General features: G+C 45.9%; 1 protein-coding gene across 1 annotated transcript in view; it reads left to right on the top strand.

Moving 5' to 3' along the window:
• The window catches only part of ift74 (intraflagellar transport 74), a 36,733-nt gene extending 14,170 nt beyond the window's left edge, over positions 1-22,563 (top strand). The window contains exons 11-20 of the mRNA XM_056299493.1: positions 1,319-1,462; positions 3,235-3,275; positions 4,638-4,717; positions 6,859-6,912; positions 7,140-7,237; positions 9,752-9,878; positions 14,966-15,129; positions 18,023-18,148; positions 20,602-20,662; positions 22,218-22,563. Coding sequence (XP_056155468.1) covers positions 1,319-1,462; positions 3,235-3,275; positions 4,638-4,717; positions 6,859-6,912; positions 7,140-7,237; positions 9,752-9,878; positions 14,966-15,129; positions 18,023-18,148; positions 20,602-20,662; positions 22,218-22,333 — 1,011 coding nt within the window. The 3' untranslated portion in view covers positions 22,334-22,563. The remainder of the gene's footprint in view (positions 1-1,318; positions 1,463-3,234; positions 3,276-4,637; positions 4,718-6,858; positions 6,913-7,139; positions 7,238-9,751; positions 9,879-14,965; positions 15,130-18,022; positions 18,149-20,601; positions 20,663-22,217) is intronic.
• The last annotated feature ends 3,576 nt before the right edge of the window (positions 22,564-26,139 follow it).

The raw sequence follows: 26,139 nt of genomic DNA, 5'->3' as shown, positions 1-26,139 counted from the left end.
AAGGTTTCTCCTTTCACTCCATCTACTGTGCAGTTGCTAAATTTGAGTGTCATGTTTATATTAAGTCAGGATGACACGTAATGACTTTTGTGTCGGCTGTATAAATGAAATAGAAATATGGCTGGGAGCTAATTTCTCTGATTGGTTATAATTATAGGATGATCTACAACGCTAATGCTCTTTAGACAGAAATGAGAAATATCTGGGTAGAGACAGTTGATGCAGTTCTTGTACTCCCACTCTCTCCAGTGCTGCATGGTAAAAGCTTCAGTAAACCTGACAACTGATTTGTCTTCTTTCTGAAATGGGTTGCTGCTATCCTTGTCTAGCTTTTCTGTGTTAATCAGAGAAAGTTGAATCAGTTCTTCTGGACACAACATCTCATCACTCATCTAATGCCCCTTTTCCACTACATGGTACTGACTCAACTCGACTCGACCTTTTCGTTTTCCATTACTAGAAAGTACCGGCATTTTGGTTACTGTTACCACTTTTCTGGTACCACCTTTGTCGAGGTTCCAAAAAAACTGGAGCAGGTACCAAAATCAATGCAGACCAGCTACACTGAGGGGTGCTGTTACGGTGATGGAAAATGACACTCTGCGAGTCAAGTCGAGTCAAGTTGAGTCGGTACCATGTAGTGGAAAAGGGGCATAAGTGACCTCTTCAGTCTCAACTGACTGCAGGTGTCCCCACCCTTATAAACAATACAGTGACTGCAGGTGTCCCCACCCTTGTAAACAATACAGTGGCATAACAACTGAAACCAGCGACCAGTCTCATATGCATTTTACCCTGACCATTAACTAGAGTTACAGTGGCCATGTGTACTATTCACAGAGGACTGGGGAATAGTTGCATTGTAAGATGGTGACAGATGTACTCTTGCCCCAGTTGAACTGCATCAACTGTCTCTACCCAGACATTTCTCATTTCTGTCTAAAGAGCATTAGTGTTGGAGATCATCCTATAATTATAACCAATCAGAGAACATAGCTCCCAGCCCTATTTCTATTTGTTGTATTGTATTGATTGTTTATAAGAGTGGGGATACCTACAGTCAGGTGAGACTGAAGAGGTCATTTAGATGATGATGAAACGTTCCTCTCAGTAAACGCTGTGCTCAGATGAACTGATTCAACTTCCTGTGATTTCCTTACCTGGATTATTGACTGCATAAATACATATTCTCGATTAATTTCTTCAACAGAGGGGAAGTAAAGGAAGAAGAAATGAGGAATACTAGTTGTAGTAGTAAACTCCAGCTTTAAACTATTTTCTAGAACTAGTTTGTGTCTTGTATTTCCTGATTTATCAGGTGCTGGCTCAGTCCCAGATGAAGCAGGAAGCAGTACGGCTTCATGAGATGCTGTCGACGTTGGAAGCGAGGCGTAATGCTATGGAGGCTGAGGAAAGGAGCCTTGGATCCCCTCAGCAGGAACGGGACAAGTTATTTAGACAGGTGGGTTTAAAAATCTGAAGGCCTTCATACACCGTACAGTTGTGGTCATCTTGCATGTTAATTGTATCTCACATTGTACGAAAAAGATAAAATCTTGATACATCCCTTCATCAGACTGTGTGGGTCGAAGTGAATCTACTGTCACACAGTGTGTTTTCTTGATGACACTGTATTGTATAATACAGGACAAGACAAGACAAATAGTGTAATACAATAGGAGAACACCGGCCTGTGTTCTGCCGCACAGAGAAACAGGTCAGAGCCCAATGGCCCCGTCTCTGTATTCTCACTGACCAAAGCCATCACCTCCTTTATATTGCCTTTCCCTTGACAAAGAACCGCTGACCCATTGGTCATGTTAAACCATACACTTTCCCTATAAGTTGTACCATAGGCTGGTTTAAACATGTGTCATCACCAGCTTCACAGAACCACAAAACACCACACACACGTCCATATATGGAGTGAGAGAGGGCCCCATTCTCCAAAAGTCTTTATCCACTTCCTGTCTGGGCAGAGGTCAGGGCCTAGCACAACATAACACACACACCCTTTGTTCAGTAGGCTTGACCAACATGGTATAGAGACACAGTTACACCATAATACACAATGAATGAATCAGTGCTAACTCCTCATGCTTCATGTTAATATTCTTTGACATGTGTTTGAGAGGAGCCAACACAAGAATCAACCACCAAATTTAAACAGGAAGCACCATACTGCACATGCAGAGACCGAGACAGAGACAAGTCTTGTCCCGGGACAAACTGTTGCTCATGTAGTCAGAATAGCTACTGTGCATTACACACACACGCCATCTCCAACAAATCAAGGTGTACTGAAGTTTATTCTGCAAGTGGTTGGTGAAAAGGGTTGCACTGGTGAACTGGGCTTCGGTTCTGTTGGAGCGTCTGCCTCCATCTGATTACTTTTTATTTTATTGTGTAATCACTTCTACTTATTTTATTCCTCTGTGCTTTTAGCTTTTCTTTTTTCCCCTTTTTCTTCCCGATTGTACTTGGCCAATTACCCCACTCTTCCGAGCCGTCCCGGTCTCTGCTCCACCCCCTCTGCCGATCCGGGGAGGGCTGCAGACTACCACATGCCTCCTCCCATACATGTGGAGTCACCAGCCACTTCTTTTCACCTGACAGTGAGGAGTTTCACCAGGGGGACGTAGCATGTGAGAGGATCACGCTATCCCCCCCAGTTCCCCCTACCCCCCGAACAGGCGCCCCGACCGACCAGAGGAGGCGCTAGTGCAGCAACCAGGACACATACCCACAGCCGCGTCCCACCTGCAGACACAGTCAATTGTGTCTGTAGGGATGCCCGACAAAGCTGGAGGTAACACAGGGATTCGAACCAGCGAGTCCCGTGTTGGTAGGCAACAGAATAGACCACCATGCCACCCGGACGCCCTATGCTTTTATCTTTTAATATTTTTACATTTTCTTTTCATCCTAATTACTATTGTATTACTATAGTATTATGTTAGCATTTCACATGCTTTGAAGTGGCCTTTAGTTTTCCTTCTCGCTTGTTGCTGTGATTGTTTTAATTTGCCTCTTACCAGTGTACAGCACTTTGGCCTGCATGTAAGGTGCTATATGGATAAATAAATGAAAAAATATTGTTATAATTATTTACTTGATATTTACAAGCTAAACAAGTTACAGAAAGTAAAACCAAAGTAACGTCAGTTCATTTGTAAGGATAGATGAACATGATGTCTGTTGAAAGCCTCACCTGGCTCTGGTTCTGGTTTCCAGGTGAAGGATGACAACCAGGAGATTGCCAGCATGGAGAGACAGTGAGTAACCACCTCATCATATGTGGTGTTATCACAGCATCGCAACACTTTATTAAATAACAACATGTTAAGAGACCATTTTCATTTGATTCAGTTCAGTTTAGTTTGGTTGATTATTTTCAAACTTAGTTAATTCAATTCAAAACATTTACATCAGGTCTTTTTAACATTCATTACACATCTGGCTGCTGTTACCCCGACCCTGATTTCATGGCCTCACCTAGCCAAGTAACTCTGACACCGCAACTGTGTCTCTGGTGCTTCACTTTGTTGCTGTCCAGCTTCAGTCATGTCGCTCTGAACTTGGTTGTGGTCCTGTGATTTTAGACCTCATGGCTTTTAACCCCACACCCAACAAAGCAAACCCCACAAAGCCAGAGAGCCAAGATTGAGATAGTTTGGACATGTATAGAGGAGAGATGCTGGGTATATTGGGGGAAGGATGCTGAATATGGAGCTGCCAGGGAAGAGGAGAAGAGGAAGGCCAAAGAGGAGGTTTATGGATGTGGTGAGGGAGGACATACAGGTGGCTGGTGTGACAGAGGAAGATGCAGAGGACAGGAAGAGATGGAAACAGATGATCCGCTGTGGCGAGCCCTAATGAGAGCAGTCGAAAGTAGTAGTAGTAGTAGATTATAAAACGGAAATACATCATAGTGCACTGAAAATAAAGTATTGCCTCTTGACTACTTTATGTCTATATGGGAAAGAAGGTATTGGACAACGAAATACCTGTCAGAAGAGAAAGAGAAGTGTGAGGAAGAGATGGAGAGACCAGATAGAGGAGGACATGAGGAAGGGGGAACTGCAGCAGAGGGATGCTGCGTCAGACAGAAAGCTAGGGAGGCAAAACTCAACTGTGATGACCCCTGAGATACAGGGAACAAGCTGAAAGAAGAAGAAAATACTTTATGTGCAGAATTTATTTACAGAATGTACAAACTGTACATAAACTGTGTATAAACTGTACATAAATTGTACATAAATTGTGCATAAACTGTATATAAACTGTACATAAACTATATAAACTGTACATAAACTGTACATAAATTGTACATAAACTACATAAACTGTACATAAACTGTACATAAAAAGTTGAATAGTTACTTTTAGCCTTGGTCCTGTACGTGATGATGGTGCCTTTGATAACACCATCAGGCTGTACAGTATAAAGTGATGGCCCAGTGGATTTGAATCCTGGACCTTGTGGCTGAGGAAGTATTTTTACCGCCGTGACTTCTATCCTGGCATGTTGAACCTTTACCTCCCATAACGTTGTTGAAACGAGTGTTGTAGGACATGAAGCTCAGTCAGTTTTTGCTCATCAGTGATGGAAGCATGTTTCTGTGTGTACACATCTAGGTTGGTGGAGATCAGGGACAGGAGCAGTCAGATTGCTGAGGAGATCCAGCGGCTGGAGCACAACTCTGAGGAGGCCCACGGTATCTGTGTGACTGATGAACTGACTTCTTATCTCTGACTAGCTTTCTGAGTCTCCTTCACCTGTTGCTTTCAGTGACTGATACTAATCTCTTTCCTCTTGTTATCCTCCTCGCCTACCCTCTTCTCTCTTCCTGTCCTGACCCCCCCCCCCCACCTGCATCAAATCTCACCTTCATCAATGTTTCCCTTACTTCTGTTTCTGCTCAACAATCAGCTGGTAAGACACTAGAGTTTGACAATCTAAACAAAAACTCTCTTCTTCAGCATTTGTAACTCACATTTATACTACTGCTATAGGAGTAGTAACTTTCCTAGATGGCCTTTCATGGCATCCTAGACTGGTCTCCATACACCCCAGCATCATGTGAAGCGCAAAATATAGCCTCTCCATGATGAATGACTGTCCGTACGTGATGAAGAGCCACATCCCTTCTCGTGGTAATCCTGTTAACGGTGTCAGTAGACAACAGAGCCGAACACGACGGATCTAGAGGAGTAAACCTCGATAATAAATCCTGCTATTCCTATGGCTAGTAGTAGTCCTAGGTGCATTCATCAATAGACTGGTGTTATGGACCGGAGGACATCATGGCTTTGCAGATGATCAATGCATCTTGACAATGGAAAGGCACAAAATCTCCAGTTAGCGGAGAACCAGAGAACTGCATGTGGAGTAGCGCCCCATGCTTTAAACAAACATGCCCAACCGAAAACCTATAGGGGCGTCCTGACAGACGACCTAAGTGAGGTAACTCTCATAAACTGGTACTGCATTTGAGCTGCAGATTAGTATTTTGTATAATAGAAGTCACTCAAGTACATATGTAGTCCCAGCAGAAGTACCTCACCCAGTATCCATCCTGACCTGGGTTCAGGCCTCTCCTGCCCTAATGAAACCCTACATCCTCCAAGCACTTTGGTGTGTAAGTGACACCACACTGTGTGTGTTGTGGTTGTAGGTTGGCTAAGTGTAGCCTGTTTGTCTAAGTCACATGTCAGCTCTCAAGTCCTCTCCAAATACGACACCCTCAGTAGTCAGCTAAAGAAAAGCCTCTCCATACGTATGGCCTTGCAGAACTGGGTGTTCCAAATACATTTATACAACATCATTTACCAATTTTTTTTTTCTTTTGGAAAACTGCTGTTTGGCTGTCTCTTACAGCACTGAAACCCTGTATCAGTTTACTTAAAAATGAAGAGACATGAGTCACGTTAGTTTGTAGTGAGGTGCTGTTGTAACTCAGCAGTTGTTATGGCCTCTAAATGGTGTCATGTACATGTATGTGTGCAAGAACACATTTTTACATACCAGCAATCGATGAATGAGGCCCTTCATCTTTTGGTATCTCTGGAGTTGTACAGAAGTCTGGAGCATTTACCCTTAAGTCCAGTAATGTCTGATGGTCATAAATGATCGTTGTAGACATAGTATGTGTGAGAAAGCTAAAGATTAATGCTAAAACTAATACAAGGGACACAGATGCTCGTAGTGTGTCGCCATCACGTGGCACCATCTTAGTTCATAACATTTTAAACGTCATGTGATTGAGTTTGTGATGAATGCTTCTTATATTCTTTATCAAACCTGCACTGTGCATCTGAGTAACTGGGCAATGTTGCTGAGCCTATGTGTTGTACAGACAGAAGACAATGTTGCCTAGCCTATGTCTTGTACAGACAGAAGACAATGTTGCCTAGCCTATGTCTTGTACAGACAGAAGGTAGATAACTAGTGTGTGAGGGTACTGCATCTGTATGATGCAACACCGGGCGCTCTACTAGCTCATCAGGTTACATCACTTTGGCTGTTAAAGCAGCGATGTACTCCTGTCAATTAAGACACCACCACCACCACCCCCCCAAAAAAAAGGAGGGGAAAAAAGGATATATATTAAAGGTCTTGTCACACTTGGCTACCTCAAAAAATGTCCCCATGCCAATGGTCCTGAGTAATGTCAAGCAGAGCTTGATAGAAGCATGTTTTCTCCATTCCCTCTCCCAAATTATTTATTTAGATATTTTAAAGGTAACAACTTATACACTAAACTACACACACACACACACACACACACTATGATCATACCCTTTTAACAGATGATGTGGTTGCCTTGTCACCATGTATTATTTGTCTTTCTCCTAGGAGAGTGTTCCCAGAAGTACAAGGAGCTGAAAAAAAAGGAGGAAGAGATAGATCGTAAGTTTAATGGTCTACCTTACATAACAAACAGCCATGAGTGGAAAAGGCAAAGCTCCTGATGTCAAGGTTTAGAACCTTGGAACACCAGTCTGAGAAGTATCTCCATGCTGATGGATGTAGGGGATGGGTGTGAACAAGGGGGAGGAATGTAATCTTGTCTTCCTGCTTGTATATCGGTTTCTCGGCCAGAATGGCTATCTGTCTCTCTGTCGCTTTGTTTTCAGGGTTCCTGGAGTCCTTTGAGGAGACCATGGCCCAAGAGCAGGGGAGGACTGTGCATTCCCAAAGCAGTATCGTCTCTCTCCTGGAACACTCCAGCAGGGTAATACTGCTGTCACTGGAAGGGAGGTGGGATTGATAGGAGGGGGTGGGGGGGTGGGGGGAAATGAAAGGGTATGTGATAGAATAGAGGGACAGAGAGGGGATATAAGAGGCATAGAGAGAGGTCTTTGGGAAAAAAGTCTTTTGGAAAAGCACACCAGAAAAGGGGTCAGAAACACTGCAAAGGAGGGAGGATATGGTTGGGAGGGCAAAAGGCAAGAGGATTAGATTGAGGATAAGCAATAGATAAATGGAGGCCAAGTAAGAGAGCATTAAGAGTAGGAGAGGACTTAACAGGGAAGTTTGAGAGGCTGGAGAAAGGGAAAAGAAGAAGATAGAGGAGAAGTTCTCAAGACAGAATTCAGAACGGGGAGGGTAGCTGAAAGAGAGGGAATGACTGAAAGAACAAGAATTCAATTCAATTCAATTCAGTTTATTGTCATTAAAAACAATGTGCAGGCACATGTTAAAAATGAAATGAGGGCTGTGGCTTCACCAAACAGTGCAAGACAGACACAGACAAACACAGTATAAGATATACAAACATGAAGACCAAAAGCTAAAAATAAGTCAAAAAAAGAGCTGGAGTACAAAATATTTAAAAATATCTACAGACATTCAGTGGGTGGCCAGGTTCAGGTGGGCAACAGCTTGTGGAAAGAAGCTGTTTTTGAGCCTGGTAGTGTGGGCTCGGAGGCTCCTGTAGCGCCTCCCAGAGCGCAGGGGGGAGAACAGTCCATTGTTGGGGTGGGTGGGATCTCTGCTGATGCTGAGACTCCTTTGAAGGCAGCGTTTGTGATAAATGTCTTTTATGGCTGGGAGCTGGGTACTGGTGATATGCTGGGCCGCTGCAGAGCTTTCTGGTCTACTGAGGTGCAGCTGCTGTACCACACTGAGATGCAGCTGGTCAGGATGCTCTCTATGGTGCAGTGGTAGAAGTTGGTGAGAATTTGGAGGGATAGATGGGCGCTCCTCAGGAAATGCAGGCGTTGTTGGGCCTTTTTCACAAAGTCCTGGGTGTTTAATGTCCAGGAAAGTTCCTCGCTGATGTGGACTCCAAGGAATTTAAAGCCGGAAACACGCTGCACTTCCACCCCATTTATGTGTATGGGGGAGTGGCTGCAGCTTCTACACCTCCTGAAGTCCACAATCAGCTCCTTCATCTTCTGCACATTAAGGACAAGATTGTTGGTAGTAAACCATGATGTGAGGTGCTGAATCTCGTCCCTGTAGGCCATCTCGTCATTGTTGGTGATACGGCCAATGACTGTGGTGTCATCTGCAAACTTAAGAAGGGAAAAGAGAGAAAGATAAACAACAAAATATTGTCTCGCTCTGTGAACACCATGGCAGGAAGGGAGGGGAGATGTCAAGCAAAAATATACTGAGAAGGAGGGAGGGAGAAATAGAGATTTTGGCCTTGGGAGGGGAAAATGGTAAGAAATGGAGGTGGGAGTGGAGGGAAAGGCGGCAGAGGGACACTGAAGAAAGAGGGTTGAAGGAATGAAATGGTAAATGGACTGCATTTATAGAGCACTTTTCTAGCTGCCGCAGCAATTCAAAGCACTTTACGTTCAATGAATGCCTTGCATTCAGCCATGCACACACACACTCATACACCGATGGCAGTGTCAATCACGCAAGCTGCCAACCAGCTCATGGGGAGTAGTTAGGGGTTAGGTGTCTTAATCAAGGACACCTCTGCATCTTTGCAAGGAAGAGCCTAGAATTGAATTGAAGGAGGTGGTAGGAGGAAGGAGATGTTTCAGTTCTGATTTAGTTCCTTGTAAAATGTCCATCATTGGTTTTCATTTTCATACCTTGAACTGGTTCAGAGTCCTGAAAAGGGAGGAGGCAAAAAGGTAAATTAAGCGGCGTCCAAGAAGTGTAGCGGTCTATTCCGTTGCCTACCAACATGGGGATCAGTGGTTCGAATCCCCGTGTTACCTCCGGCTTGGTCGGGCGTCCCTACAGACACAATTGGCCGTGTCTGCGGGTGGGAAGCCGGATGTGGGTATGTGTCCTGGTCGCTGCACTAGCATCTCCTCTGGTCGGTTGGGGCGCCTGTTCAGGGGGGAGGAGGAACTGGGGGTAATAGCGTGATACTCCCATGTACTACGTCCCCCTGGTGAAACTCCTCACTGTCAGGTGAAAAGAAGCAGCTGGTGACTCCACATGTATGGGAGGAGGCATGTGGTAGTCTGCAGCCCTCCCCGGATCAGCAGAGGGGGTGGCGCAGCGACCGGGACAGCAGGGAAGAGTGGGGTAATTAGCCAAGTACAATTGGGGAGAAAAAGGGGGGGGATCCAAAAAAAACCCCCAAAACCTTAATTCTATAATGCTGTTTTGATCCATGGTTCTAAAGTGCTTCAAAATGTAATAAAAAAAGCGGCTAAAAGATCAAGTAAGGTGAGATATAAAAGGGAAACATTAAGAACACTGGGCAACACTAAAACAGGAAGGGAGAAAAGAGAGTAGACTGACTGTGCATGTTTTTATATTTGTGCATACACAGAACATGACACGCTTAAGTCAGGTAGCCACCGTGACGGCCAGCGAGCTGAGGAGCATGCAGGAGGTGCTGCTCAACAAGGAGACAGAGGTGGTCCAATCACAGACCACTGCCAGAGGGCTGTCAACTGGTACGTCTCTCTCACACACACACACACACACACACACACAGACCTGCAGCACTGCTAATTGCAAATCGTGACTTACTGAAAAGCTATCGAACAAAGCTCATCTTCTCTTTGCCTTAACGAGGACACATGTTGTCATAGATGCAGAGCACAGCTGTTGTGTAACTTGTTGTGAACAGCATAGTACAGGATCATTGTCTAAGTTTGTAATTGAAAGTAGACCTAGTATTGACTGCATATTTCGAATTCAGTAGCATGCATTACATATTATTTACATGCTGTCCTGATTGGACGCTTAACATTGTAAAGGCTTTTGCACTGGTTCAACAGAGATAAAATTAGTATAATTTTGTTAGCTAACTGAAAGCCTAGAAAAGTAAGCTGACACACCAGAAACACTACAAAACTTGTATCCAACATTTTAATTGTTTGAGCACATTAAAAGTGATAGAGCACTTCTTACTTGCATCTACATCAATGGTGTTTCCGTGAACTTTACCTCGAATGAAACTGTATGGGCAATACCAAGTGATAGAACACAAGGTAGAGGCTAAAAATAGTGGTAGGGTTGGAGAAAAAGAGAATTGCTGATTTTCTTAATAATGAGAATTATAATGTTAATTCAAAAAGCGAAATCTTTAACATCTTACAATAGCAAATATTTGTAGATGCACTCACAAATATTTTTGTGGGATGGGGTTGCACCCCCACCAATCAGCCAAATGTGAGACTAAATGCCAGTTTATGAGTGGGTGATGGAGTTCTACCAGATAGAAAATGTGGTTATCTACTCATATATTTTCGTAAAGTGTGTGTGTGTGGTGTTAGTGTGTGTGTGTGTTAGTTAGTGTAGATAGCGGGACCGAAAACTAAAGCACTTATGATCCTAAGTCTTTTTGGAGGTGGTAGGTATTGTCTCAGAGAGTAAGGGAAAAATCCCACAAAATTAAAATTGTGCATAATTATGCATACATATGCAAAATTATGCATTTTTCTAAAAATGGCTAAAAACCACTTTTCTCGGCATTTCAGATTATTCTGAGCATTTGGGGGAGGGAGTTGGAGGGGGGGGTTAGGGGCAGGGGGAAGGCGGTTAGCTGGCAGGATGAAGAGGAGGGAGATTTAGACGGGTGGATAACCAAACTGCTACATTGTAGCGGGGTTCTTCTAGTGGCAATCATATTGCCAGAACATCCAAGCCCATATAGCAACAAAAGCACTGGACACCCACCCTTACTATCAAATATGCTGCAACTATGAAATATATACACCGATCAGCCGAAACATTAAAATCACCTACCTAATATTATGTAGGTCCCCCTCATGCCACCAAAACAACTTTGACCCTTCGAGGCATGGACTCCACAAGACCTCTGAAAGTGTTCCTGGTATCTGGCACCAAGACTTTAGCAGCAAATCCTTTGTTGCAAGGTGGGGCCTCCATCGATTGGACTTCCAGCACATTCCACAGATGCTCGAACGGATTGAGATCTGGGGAACTTAGAGGCCAAGGCAACACCTTGAACTCTTTACCATGTTCCTCAAACCATTCCTGAACAATTGTTACAGTGTGGCAGGGTGCATTATCCTGCTGAAAGAGGCCACTGCCATCAAGGGAATACTATTTCCATCAAGGGGTGTACCTGGTCTACAACAATGTTTAGGTAGGTGGTACGTGTCAGAGTAACATCCACATGAATGCCAGGGCCCAAGGTTTCCCAGCAGAACATTGCTCAAAGCATCACACTTCCCATAGTCCATCCTGGTGCCATCTCTTCCCCAGGTAAATGACACACACACACCCGGCCATCCACATGATGTAAAAGAAAACGTGATTCATAAGAACAGGCCACCTTCTTCCATTTCTCCGTGGTCCAGTTCTGACGCTCAGGTGTTCATTGTAGGTGCTTTCGGCAGTGGATAGGGGTTAGTCAGCATAGGCACTCTGACCAGTCTGCAGCTACGTAGCCCCATGCGCAGCAAACTGCAATGCTCTGTGTTCTGACACCTGTCTATCATAGCCAGCATTAACTTTTTCAGTGATTTGAGCTACAGTAGCTCTTCTGTGGGATCAGACCACATGGGCTAGCTTTCACTCCCCACATGGATCAATGAGCCTCGGGGCCCATGACCCTGTTGTCAGTTCACTGGTTGTCCTTCCTTGGACCACTTTTGGTAGGTGCTGACCACTTCATACCTGGAACACCCCACAAGACCTGCCGTTTTGGAAATGCGCTGACCCAGTCGTCGAGGCATCACAGTTTTGCCCTTGTCAAAGTAAATCAGATCCGTGCGCATGCCCATTTTTGCTGCTTCCAACAAATTAACTTCAAGAACTGACTGTTTAATTGCTGCTTAATATATCCCACCCTTTGACAGGTGCCACTGTAATGAGATAATCAATGTTATTCACTTAACTGTGCTCATGGTTTTACTCCCCTTCCACCTTGTCTCTTGCATATACAGTATATCTATACCTTCCTTCTCTCCATCATGTCAGCCAGCTCTCTCCCTTTTCCAGTCATAATGCCAACATTCAAAGTTTAAACCTTCATCCCCTCACTCCTACCCTCCCTCCTCTCCCACTGCCTCTAGACATGACTTCCCCCTTTCCGTCTCCTTTGCCCAACAGTAGCATAGTTCCCACTGGGATCTTGGTGGTCATTGGTAACCCAGGCCTCGACCAGTCTGGTATGGAAATCTGATTTATGAGCCGCATATTTGATTTGGCCAAGGTTTTACGCTGTATGCTCTTCCTGATGTAACCCTCCCCATTTATCCGGTCTTGGGACTGGCACTAAGAATGCACTGGCTTGTGCATCCCGAGTGACTGGGTTATGAAAGCAGACCCTCTACTACTTGGGGCGGCATGGTGGCCCAGTGGTTAGCACTGTTGCCTCACAGCAAGAAGGTCCTGGGTTTGAACCCCTGGCTGTCCCAGGTCCTTTCTGTGTGCATGTTCTCTCCATGTCTGCGTGGGTTTCTTCCGGGTGCTCTGGTTTCCTCCCACCATCAAAAAAACATGCATGTTAGGGTTAATACTCCCATCTGTACCCTTTACCAAGGCAGTGGAAAGAAGAACTGGAGTTGGTCCCCGGGTGCTGCAGCTGCCCGCTGCTCCTGTACAATAGGATGGGTTACATGCAGACAATACATTTGTTGTAAGAATACAATGACCAAATAAGGTGGCTTTCTCCTTCTTCGTAACAATAAACCCACATTTGGGCTGATTAACCTAAATACATTATTTTTTGTTGATAGGATGCTTACCTCATCCCAGCTGCTTTACAGTTGTTTTTTCAACTAGCATCCTCCTTTCAAATGAGGTTATCAGTGGTGATTGCACAATGTTAGGTGCAGCTTGTGCTCTGATGAGACATTTGCTATCGTGACAGCACGCTACATATGCACCTTTAGCTAAGGCTTCAATCTAAGGTATAAGCACAGCAGTACATCTTATCAAGGTTAGCTAGGTTTGGGGGATTTGTTCTTTTCTCCACAAAGTGCTGTGATTAAGTCCTTTGGGACTATTGTGTGATTTTGGGCTATACAAATAAACGTGACTTAACCTCACAAGCCCGAAGCTATAACAAGTGCCTGGCACAGAGTAATTGGATGATGATTGATCATTTCACATTTATATGAAATACAGAATAATCACAACATAATACAACTAAATAAATTCCAATATTATTTGTTTTTTAGCAAAATATCTATTTAGCTAAGGCCTTTCTCCCTGCTTGCAAGCCTAGGTAGAAAACCCTTGATCCCCTAGTGGAAGAGACGCCCCTGCTGGCTAATTAAACAAATGATAATTTACCATCTAAAACAATTTAACTTGCTAAACTAGAAAATTGCAGCTTATATGTTATCTCCTTATGCCCCCCAGCAAAAATACTCACTCTCTCTGTCTCATGCAAACACACACACACATCTATATCCCTCATCCCTGCCCACTTCCCCTTTACCACATTGCTACCCACCTCCCTCCTTCCATCCCACCTCCACCATGTCCCTTATCCCCACTTCCTTTTCTCTGTAACTCCCTTAAACCCTGTCATACAACTCTTTTGCCACAGCCCACCCTGTCCCCTTGCTTGACCTACACTCAATCAACCCATGTCTCTCATACACCCCACCTAACAATTTCCCATCATAATCTCTGCTCATGCATGTCCACACTTCCGGTGTGGGAAGATGGGGGCGGGAACTCACGTTTGCAGCGGCTTCACCCAGTACCGACTATGCAGTGTCTTTGTCCATGTCTAAGTTTATGTCGTTTGTGAAGTTTTTATTTTGAGCTTTTTCGTTTAATGGCTGGAAGAACTAGCATTGGATTGGCTGGGAGAGCTTGGTCTGCTGTGTCCGGTTGGCCCAAGGACCACAGCCTTGCCTGGAGCTGCGCCCGAAAAGGAAGCACCGAGGGCGGTCTGATGGGATGCGGATGCAGGGCAGGCTAAGCTAACTGCTAGCCCATGCAGACTGGCAATTCCAATAACACCAAGGGCGGTCTGGCAGCAGCCTCGCCTAGCGTTGACTGTGTTTTAGTGTCATCATGTGGAGTGCAGGGAGGTGTGTCAAAGGTGTCTGGCTGGGAGAACTGGCGTTGGATCAGCTGAGAGAGCCTGGTCTGGTGTGTCCGGTGGGCCCAGGGACCATGGCCCTGCCTGGAGCTGCACCTGAAGAGGAAGCACCGAGGGGGGGGGCGGGGGCAGGCTAAGCTAACTGCTAGCCCATGCAGACCAGCGGTTCCAACAGTCATCCTGGCTGGCGTTCGCTCTCTTGACAGTGATTTTTTTTTTTGGACTGTGTTAGACTGAGTGGACTGTGTTGTTAACTGTTTGTGTGTTGTTGTTTTTTTTTTTTTTTTTTGTTCTCTCTGTTTTTGTATGTTTTTGGTGGTGTCGTTTTTGGAAGTTTTGGATTTGTGTTTTTGCCTGTTGTGTCGCACTGCTGTGGGCTGGGTGAAATTAAATTTAGTTTCTTTTGTGTATGCAAGTACATAAAAGAAATGACAATAAATTGTTCCTGATTCCTGATTATACCCAGCCATTTACCCACATCCTTGCTCTCAACCTCCCTATTTTCAGAGTCCCAACGTCTCCAGCAAGATCTGGAAAAGGTTGAGCAGCTAGAGGGGAAGATCAATGGGGAGCTCAGTGCCCTGAAGGAACGCATTACCACAATGGATGCTGCACTATGCACTTACCGTGACCTGGAAGCCCTGAAAAGTGTAGGGGAGGACAAGAAAAAGGTAATCTAGGGAGGAAAGGATTCACCAGTTAAACTACACAAAGCATCTGTTTCACCAAAATTGTCATGAGTTTGATTGTTATCTCTGCCATGTGGTAGCCTTGAGGGACTTACATGTTTGGTCGTGTGTGTGTGTGTGTGTGTGTGTGTGTGTGTGTGTGTGTGTGTGTGTGTGTCTGTCTGTGTCTGTGGCAAATCTCGCAAACTACTGCATCAGCCTAGAATTTTTTTGTGCACAGTTATGAGTGTATGATGAAGAACCTCTCGTCATTGCAGTGATTCAAAACCTTCGAAAAACACTTGTTCTCAATATCGCCACTCCCCAGTTGTACTTGGCCAATTACCCCACTCTTCCGAGCCGTCCCGGTCTCTGCTACACCTGCTCTGCTGATCCGGGGAGGGCTGCAGACTACCACATGCCTCCTCCCATACATGTGAAGTCGCCAGCTGCTTCTTTTCACCTGACAGTGAGGAGTTTCACCAGGGGGACGTAGCATGTGGGAGGATCACGCTATTCCCCCCAGTTCTCCCTCCCCCTGAACAGGTGCCCCGACCAATCAGAGGAGGTGCTAGTGCAGTAACCAGGACATACACCCACATCTGGCTTCCCACCGCAGACATGGCCAATTGTGTCTGTAGGGATGCCCGACCAAGCCGGAGGTAACACGGGGATTCAAACGGCGATCCCTGTGTTGGTAGGCAACTGAATAGACCGCTACGCTACCCGGACGCACATTAGGTAGATTTCTTTAGCTTGAGCACTGCATATTAAAAACCTTTTTTTTTTTCTTCTTCCATATTTCCTGTTCAAGCAACTTGGGCGCTACACAAAAGTTATAATGGCAGGAAAAATACTGGTTTTTCTGTCCATATGTGTGTGTATCTCCCTTCTCCCAGTAGGTGAAAAAAGGGGTGTGTCGTATATTGGTTAGTTGTTTGACACCTGTCAGTACCCGTAGTGAGGGCGTCATGAGAAAACGCATTGTATGCCGGGAGCTCTTCTGACAAAGAGAGCAAAATGTTGAATACGTCTGTGTCATGAGTGTGATTTAATTTGCTATGTCTGTCGGTCTAATTGAATGTATTAAGACAGACAGACACAACAGGGTGGTTTGTCACCAAATTCAAACACCGCAGAAGGGGAGAGGTGTACGCCTGGCGTAGAGCTGCACTCTACTGGGTGCATGCCTCTAGTTACGTATATAAATTACATGTATATATATATATATATATACTACTCTATTGTAATTTGGAATGGCAAAGGCGACCGCCACTTCTCCAAGCTGTTGTGCAGTGTTGACTCCTGTAAGGCTCACCTCTATTACTTTGGTTTCAAATACAAAAGGTGCAGAGTTCCCACTCCTGAGCTTCACAACATGTGTTTGTGTTGTGAAGATGCTAAACATGCTAAAATAACAAAATACACAGGCAGGAATACAAGAACAAATGGAAATAATAGTGAACATTTTTTTGCAAACTCTCTGTAACAACACAAGTAAAAACTGGGCCATGTTGGAAAAGTGCATAGGATGAAGTAAAGAACTTTTCTGTTCCTACCCCTTTCTTATACTTTATCACTCAAATCAAAACAAAACTTTCAAGACAAAACAAAAGTGGAAAAAAGAAAAGGAATGCCAATGCATAGAGATCAAAATAAACAAAACAGTACAAGTCAAACAAGGCACCTTACATGTCACGTATCATGTCCTGTTATTCTAGTCCTCTTTGTTCATCCATCCTATATCTATTCAATATGTTGTTTTTAAAGAGTTGTTTAAACTTACTTATTGATGTACTCAACTTAATTTCTTTTGTACAGTTGTTCCATAGATTGACTCTGATGGATATATAATGAAGTTTTGCATTTGTCCTCACTAGTTGTTTTTTGAATATACATATTCCTCTGGGATCGTCTTTCCCTCCTTTGGAACAACTTTTGAACACTGTTTGGTAACTGCTGATTTTTTACTCTGTACATGATTTGAATTGTTTTGAAGTCAACCAAATCCTTAAATTTTAGTGCTGTCAGTTTGATAAAGAGTGGGTTTGTAGGCTCTCTGTAAGTGGTTTTGTCTACATTTCTTATGGCTCTTTTTTGAAGGATGGAAATTGGATCTGTATTTGTTTTGTATGTGTTCCCCCACACCTCCACACAGGAGGTGATGTATGGAGGTATGAAGGAGCAGTACAGGGTGTATAGTGCTGGTTGATGCAGGAGATCTTTGGCTTTATATAGTATTGCAATTGACTTTGATATGTTTGCTTTAATATACTTTATATGTGGTTTCCAACATAATTTATTGTTTATTATTACTCCAAGAAATTTGATTTCTGACTCTTTTTCGATTTCTACATCATTTATCATGAGCTTCTTGTTTGAGTTTGTTGACCGATTCCCAAATATTATAAATTTCGTTTTGCTTAGATTTAGTGTTAGTTTATTTGAATCAAACCAATTCTTTAGTTTCTTCAGTTCCTTTCCTTCTGTATCCAAAAGTTGCTCCAAGTTGTCCCCACTGCAAAGTAGGTTTGTGTCATCTGCAAATAAAATTATTTTTTAGTGTTTTTGAAACCTCACATATATTGTTAATGTACAAAATAAACAACAATATAGCACGTCTCAGTGCACATTGAGCATTGTGAGTACAAAATGTAAAGAAAATGTCATTGGCAATAATACTATGAGCCAAACTTTGGACCTCAACATTTATCTGTGTTTATACATGTTTTAGTTCACATGTGGACTGGTTTTCACTGTATCCAAACTGTATTAAGTTCTGAGATAGAAGGACTTGATAGATAAAGGCTTATAGTGTATGTAAGCTAACGTCTCATGTGTGGTGTTCTAGATGAGGAAGTATAAAGTGTGTACCTTGTGTGTGGGTGTGGTGTAGAGACTACAACAGGACCGAGTATCACTGTCTCAGCATCGGGACTCACTGCGACAGCTGCTGCAGGACCTGAACCACAACTATGAAGTTCTCAAGTCCAAACTTCACGAGAATGAGACCCATGCTCAGGTTAGTTTATTTTGGTATAATTCAACACACACACACACACACACACACATCCCACTTAAGTGGAACTTTGGTAACTAGAATACCCAACAACTCCAGGGTATTTTAAAGGCCAAAGATGAGCAATGACCATTTACATGCAAGATCACACATGTTCTATTTTCCAAAAATGTGGGAGGTACTGCAGGAGTATTGGGTACTGGGGCAGTTGCTATTAGCCATCTGGTCCTTGTATAATCAAAGTGAGAGCTGTGTCCACATTCTCGACACAAAGTCAAACATGTTTTCGGTGGGTGTCTGACTCCGCCAAGGTTGTCCCTTGTCTCCGATTGTGTTTGTGATATTCATGGACAGGATCTCAAGGCGCAGCCAAGGTGAGGAGTGTGTCTGTTTTGGGAACCTCAGAATTGCATCGCTGCTCTTCGCAGATGTCTGTGAATGTTCTCATTCATCCAGGTCATGGTTATCCAAAGGAGGTGAATCAAGTGCAACTGTATATCTGTGAAGACGTTTCGCCTCTCATCCAAGAGGCTTCCTCAGTTCGTGCCTTTCTGACTAGACCAAGCTAGTCTGACTGGCTGCTGATGAGACTCAGATATTTATCCTCTTGGAGTCGTTATCAGAGCTATAGATGTCCATGGCTCTTTGTGTCCCGATGTTTACCAACGCCCGTCGCTAACAGAGCCATAGATATGCGTGGCTCTTTTGTGTACTGATGTTTGGCCGCGCCCGTCGTTATCGGAGCTATAGATATGCGTGGCTCTCCTGTGCTCCAATGTCCAGCCGGGCCTGTCGCCATCGGAGCTGTTGATTTGCATTTGTTTTGCAGCGACGGTCGTTGGGGGTTAGTTTCGACTTCATTGTTCAGTGGTCATGAGAATCGTTGGAGCCGTTAGTGAGCGACTGTTGTTCTTGGAGGCTCGGCTTCTTGAGTCTCCTGGGTAGAGATGAAAGGGCGGCATTGTAAGTGGGAGATAGGTGGTGTCGCAGACCTCCTCCTCTGTTGAGGGATGGTTTTTCCAGTTTCACATAGATGGCTTCCTTCACCCCTCTTTCAAACCATCTATCTTCTCTGTCCAAGATGTGTACGTTGCTGTCCTGGAAGGAGTGTGTCTTCTCCTTTAGGTGTATAGAGACTGCTGAGTCTTGTCCTGAGGAGTGTGGCCTTCTGTGTTGGGCCATCCGTTTGTGTAGTGGTTGTTTGGTTTCTCCTATGTATAGGTCAGTGCAATCCTCATTGCATTGTACAGCATACACCAGACTGCTTTTCCGGGTGTGTGGTACACGGTCTTTGGGATGAACCAGTCTTTGTCGGAGTGTGTTGCTGGGTTTTGAGTATATCGGGATGCGGTGTTTGTTGAAAACTCTCCTGAGTTTCTCGGAGACCTCAGAAAAATACGGGATGACTGTGCTCTTCCTTCTGTTCCTTTTCTCCTCGTCGCTCACCTGGTTGGTCTTTTTGGAACGTGTTGCAGTTTTCACAAAGGTCCAACTGGGGTAGCCGCAGGTTTTTAAAGCTCCCCTCAGGTGTTTGTGTTCTTCTCGTTGGGCCTGAGGGCTGCTGGGCACATTGTGAGCTCTGTGTTGCAGAGTTCTGATGACGCTCAGTTTGTGTTCCAGCGGGTGGTCTGAGTCGAAAAGTAGATATTGGTCTGTGTCTGTAGGTTTCCTGTAAACCCCAATGTACTGGACTGTTGTGGTGAAGAGGGAGCTTAGCCAGAAGGCAAAGCTCTCAACTTATCAGTCAATCTTCGTTCCAACCCTCATGGTCATGAGCTTTGGGTAGTGACCGAAAGGGTCAGATCATGGACACAAGCGACTGAAATGAGTTTCCTCCGTAGGGTGTCTGGGCTCAGCCTTAGAGATAGGGTGAGGAGCTCGGACATCCGGAGGGAGCTCGGAGTAGAGCCGCTGCTCCTTCGCGTCGAAAGGAGTTGAGGTGGTTAGGGCATCTGATCAGGATGCCTCCTGGGTGTCTTCCTTTGGAGGTTTACCAGGCATGGCCAACTGGGAGGAGACCCCGGGTTAGACCCAGAACTCGCTGCAGGGACTACATGTCCAATCTGGCCTGGGAAGGCCTTGGAATCCCCCAGGAGGAGCTGGAGGGTGTTGCTGGGGAGAGGGACGTCTGGAGTGCCCTACTTAGCTTGCTGCCACCACGACCCCACCCCGGAGAAGCGGCTGAAGATGAATGAATGAATATATACACACACACACACACACACACACACACACACACACACACACACACACACACAAAATGTAATAGAAGACAAACTTGTTAAATACTTCAGTGAGGGATGTATGTCTTAAGCTGTGTACTAATATGTTGTTATAAAATCTGTTGTTGCATTTATTTTTCACTTTAGTATTGTACTGCAGTACTTACATTGCCACACAGGTCCCAGCATGCTACTCTGTATTCACTGTGCTTCTGCCCTGGCTCAATCTTCCAGCTGGCTAACCTGGAGCGGAAGTGGCAACACCTGGAGCAGAACAACTATGTCATGAAAGAGTGTATCCTTCCATACATTTATTTCCAACCTGTGCTCACATATGGCCTGAAGTGAAGACACCAACTGTGTGAGGACTCTTCATTATACTTACACAAACTGTTTCTGTCTTGGTTTTCTTTCTCACCTCAGGCTGAGTGGCAGTCATTCCCTGTAAAGACACCATTATAATAATCTACTGCTACTTTCGGCTGCTCCCGTTAGGGGTCGCCACAGCTGATCACCCACTTCCATTTCTTCCTGTCCTCTGCATCTTCCTCTGTCACACCAGCCACCTGCATGCCCTCCTGCACCACATCCATAAACCTCCTCTTTGGCCTTCCTCTTCTCCTCTTCCCTGGCAGCTCCATATTCAGCATCCTTCTCCCAATATACCCAGCATCTCTCCTCCACACATGTCCAAACCATCTCAATCTTGTCTCTCTTGCTTTGTCTCCAAACCGTCCAACCTGAGCCGTCCCTCTAATATACTCGTTACTAATCCTGTCCTTCTTCATCTCTCCCAATGAAAAGCTTATCATCTTCAACTCTGCCACCTCCAGCTCCACCTCCTGTCTTTTCATCAGTGCCACTGTCTCCAAACCATATAACATAGCTGGTCTCACAACCATCTTGTAAACCTTCCCTCTAACTCTTGCTGGTACCCTTCTCCCCCCCCCCCCCCCTCATTTTTCTCCCTAATTGTACTTGGCCGAGCCGTCCCGGTCTCTGCTCCACCCCCTTTGCCGATCCGGGGAGGGCTGCAGACTACCACATGCCTCCTCCGATAGATGTGGAGTCACCAGCCGCTTCTGTTCACCTGACATTGAGGTGTTTCACCAGGGGGACGTGGCACGTGGGAGGATCATGCTGTTCCCCCCAGTTCCCCCCTACCCCCCGAACAGTCACCCCGACTGACCAGAGGAGGCGCTAGTGCAGCGACCAGGACACATACCCACATCCGCCTTCCCACTTGCAGATACGGCCAAATGTGTCTGTAGGGACGCCCGACCAAGCCGGAGGTAACACGGGGATTCGACCCGCTGATCTCCATGTTGGATGGCAACGGAATAGACCGCCATGCCACCCGAAAACCCTGCTGTCACAAATCACTCGTGACACTCTTCTCCACCCACACCACCCTGCCTGCACTTTCTTCTTCACCTCTCTTCTGCACTCTCCATTACTTTGGACAGTTGACCCAAAGTATTTAAACTCATATGCCTTCATCACCTCTACTCCTTGCATCCTCATCATTCCACTGTCCTCCCTCTCATTCATGCATATGTATTCCTTCTTGCTCCTACTGACTTTCATTCCTCCTCTCTCCAGTGCATACCTCCACCTCTCCAGGCTCTCCTCCACCTGCTCCCTACTCTCACTACTGATCACAATGTCATCCACGACATTGTGATCTGACATTGTGAATAATACACATGGCTATATATATATATATATATGTGTTTGTGTGTATGTGTGTGTGTGTGTGTATGAATAGATTTTTTTGTTATATAAAGATACCAACAAAAGCAGTACATGGCTGTCCAGGGACGTATCCTTGACAACAGTATTCATGGTAGTCATTGCCTCTAAAGCCCAGGAGAGTGACTATTCTGCAGTTTCCAAGACTGTCACCCAGCAGCTCGCTGACTACAACAAGAGCCTCACTAATGCCCTGCAGAACAACAGGAGCTGAGCAGGCAGAGATACATACATGCAACTGCACACTACACTACACATATAGGACATATTTCTTCCATGCAGGGTCCATTTTCCACAGCTTTGCTTCCTGCAGCTTTACTTCCTGCTGCATCAGTGTGGGTGTGGTTGTGCTGTAACAGTGTGAGAGTAGAGTCATTGCTAGTTTTAATGTATCATGTTTTGGAGCATTTCATAGGTCATTGATAAAATATTAAAATATTTTATAAAATCTAATAAGATACATTTTGTGTTTGTGTGATCAGTCAAGTTTGAATGCGGACACACATATTGGTCAGAAATGAGTTTCACTAATACTATGCAATAAACTTTAAAAAATCAACAGAGGCGTCTGGGTAGTGTAGCAGTCTATTCCGTTGCCTACCAACACGGGGATCGGCGGTTCGAATCCCCGTGTTACCTCCGGTTTGGTCGGGCGTCCCTACAGACACCATTGGCCGTGTCTCCGGGTGGGAAGCCGGATGTGGGTATGTGTCCTGGTTGCTGCACTAGCGCCTCCTCTGGTTGGTCGGGGCGCCTGTTCGGGGGGAGGGGGAACTGGGGGGAATAGCGTGATCCTCCCACGCGCTACGTCCCCCTGGTGAAACTCCACACTGTCAGGTGAACAGAAGCGGCTGGTGACTCCACATGTGTCGGAGGAGGCATGTGGTAGTCTGCAGCCCTCCCCGGATCAGCAGAGGGGGTGGAGCAGAGACCGGGACGGCTCGGAAGAGTGGGTTTTTTGGCCACATGCAATTGGGGAGAAAAAAAGGGGGGGGGTAATCAGCAAAGATAGCATTGGTTGCATGTTGTGCAGCATTCATTGTAGGAGTTTAGTGAACCAGGCACAGAAACATGATGTGGTGTAATCTGACCTTCTTCCTGTGTGCACACCAGTGGCCTTCTCTTCACCTCACATGAAGCTGCCCAACTGACATTACTCACACAGCAATTCACCACAGAAACCATGCTGCTGACATGGTTATCAGAGTCACAGTAGGACACGGGACCGCTTCTCCACCTGTCCCGGTCATCATCGCTGTTGAGGGTTAGGGTTAGGCAAGGACTCTGTCACACCGCAGTAAACATGTCTCACCTCACCATGTGATGAACCTGGAACTGTATGTTCCAGGTCAAATACCTGTTCTGTTATCAGGACAATGATTTGAATGATCAGTTCAAATATCTCTGTCTCTGTCTCTGTCTCTCTCTCTATCTCTCTCGCTCTCTCTCTCTCTCTCTCTCTCTCTCTCTCTCTCTCTCTCTCTCTCTCTCTCTCTCTCTCTCTCTCTGTCTCTCTCTGTCTTTCTCTGTCTTTCTCTGTCTCTCTCTCTCTCTCTCTCTCTCTCTCTCTCTCTCTCTCTCTCTCTCTGTCTCTCTCTGTCTCTCTCTGTCTCTGTCTTTCTCTGTCTCTCTCTGTCTCTGTCTTTCTCTGTCTCTCTCTCTCTGTCTCTCTCTCTCTCTCTCTCTCTCTCTCTCTCTCTCTCTCTCTCTCTCTCTCTCTCTCTCTCTGTCTCTCTCTCTCTCTCTCTCTCTCTCTCTCTCTCTCTCTCTCTCTCTCTCTCTCTCTCTGTCTTTCTCTGTCTCTCTCTGTCTCTGTCTTTCTCTGTCTCTCTCTCTGCACTGCATGCTGGGAATTTGGTGGAGGAGTGCATGGTGAGTTTGGCAGAGTGACTTCTCAGTTCTTTTTTTTCCCTACTGTGTTTATTGTATGATTGTTTTGTAGTTGTGGTTGCTCTTATTGTAATTTGGGGTGTGTTCGGTGGTTGTTTTTGGTGGAGGGTGAGCCGCGCTTCCTACCGGGCACGTCCCTGTTTTGGAGGCACTGAGTGAGGGTCACACCGTGGCCCAGTACCACGGTGGAGCAGGTGCTGTTGGTGGCCCAGTACCACGGTGGAACAGGTGCTGTTGGTGACCCAGTACCACGGTGGAGCAGGTGCTGTTGGTGGCCCAGTACCACGGTGGAGCAGGTGCTGTTGGTGGCCCAGTACCACAGTGGAGCAGGTGCTGTTGATGGCCCAGTACCACGGTGGAGCAGGTGCTGCTGGTGGGCCAGTACCACGGTGGAACAGGTGCTGTTGGTGGCCCAGTACCACGGTGGAGTAGGTGCTGTTGGTGGCCCAGTACCACAGTGGAGCAGGTGCTGTTGGTGGCCCAGTACCACAGTGGAGCAGGTGCTGTTGGTGGCCCAGTACCACGGTGGAGCAGTTGCTGTTGGTGGCCCAGTACCACGGTGGAGCAGGTGCTGTTGGTGGCCCAGTACCACAGTGGAGCAGTTGCTGTTGGTGACCCAGTACCACGGTGGAGTAGGTGCTGTTGGTGGCCCAGTACCACGGTGGAGTAGGTGCTGTTGGTGGCCCAGTACCACAGTGGAGCAGGTGCTGTTGATGGCCCAGTACCACGGTGGAACAGGTGCTGCTGGTGGGCCAGTACCACGGTGGAACAGGTGCTGTTGGTGGCCCAGTACCACGGTGGAGTAGGTGCTGCTGGTGGCCCAGTACCACGGTGGAACAGGTGCTGTTGGTGGCCCAGTACCACAGTGGAGCAGTTGCTGTTGGTGGCCCAGTACCACGGTGGAGCAGGTGCTGTTGGTGGCCCAGTACCACGGTGGAGCAGGTGCTGTTGGTGGCCCAGTACCACGGTGGAGCAGGTGCTATTGGTGGCCCAGTACCACAGTGGAGCAGGTGCTATTGGTGGCCCAGTACCACAGTGGAGTAGGTGCTGTTGGTGGCCCAGTACCACGGTGGAACAGGTGCTGTTGGTGGCCCAGTACCACAGTGGAGCAGGTGCTGTTGGTGGCCCAGTACCACGGTGGAACAGGTGCTGTTGGTGGCCCAGTACCACGGTGGAGCAGGTGCTATTGGTGGCCCAGTACCACAGTGGAGCAGGTGCTGTTGGTGGCCCAGTACCACGGTGGAGCAGGTGCTGGTGGTGGTAGGAGAACAGGTGGGGCATGGAAACATCTCATTTATTTCATGAATGAATAAAGCGGTGGTTGTGTTTTTGAAGGAACAGGGTTTGGTCTACCAACTGATAAAAATGGCTTGCTCGTAAACGATGAGTTTACACTTGTTTCCCCGCTGGTGGTGCCCTCCACCCGGATCACCGTGTCCAGAATCCCTCCTTCTATTTCCAACGAGGCGCTGGCGCTTTGGGAAGCTTGTGAGTGGGTTCTGGACGGTGAATCTGGGGTGTGAGGACGCCAGATTGACACATATTCAGTTTCTGCGGAGACAAGTGTTCATTTATTTGGACTCTCCGACCCAAACACTGACCATCTCTTTCCGTGTTAAGCACGAGGAGGGTTTCTACATGGTGTATGCTAGCTCCGGGACTATGAAGTGTTTTGAGTGTGTAGTTCGATGAAAGAATTATATGGCCTATAGATATTCAGAAAGTAGAAAGAAAGAAAGAAAGCAGAAGACAGGGAGAAATGGAAACGGATGAACCGCTGTGGCGACCCCTAACGGGAGCAGCCAAAAGTAGTAGTAGTAGATATTCAGAAAGTAGTGGACAAATGTAAGAAGGTACTAAATGTAATGAGGTGTTTAGTTGGAAGTGAATGGGGGGCAGATAGTATTAGATTATGGTTGTGTGGTGTGTGGGTCAGCAGCAAACACTTCTCTAAAGAAATGAGATAAGCTACAGTATCAGGCTTTGAGATGATGCACAGGTGCATTTAAAACAACCCCAACCGCAGCATTACAGGTGGAAATGGAAGACATGCCTCTAGAAATGAGAAGGATACAGCTATCCTTGAACTACTGGGTTAATTTACAGGGCCATAATCAGGATCATCCAACA

Source organism: Lampris incognitus, chromosome 19, assembly GCF_029633865.1.
Source record: "Lampris incognitus isolate fLamInc1 chromosome 19, fLamInc1.hap2, whole genome shotgun sequence".
Classification (NCBI taxonomy): Eukaryota; Metazoa; Chordata; class Actinopteri; order Lampriformes; family Lampridae; genus Lampris; species Lampris incognitus.
The sequence above is the reverse complement of the archived record's forward strand: the minus strand, read 5'-3'. Positions and strand labels throughout refer to the sequence as shown.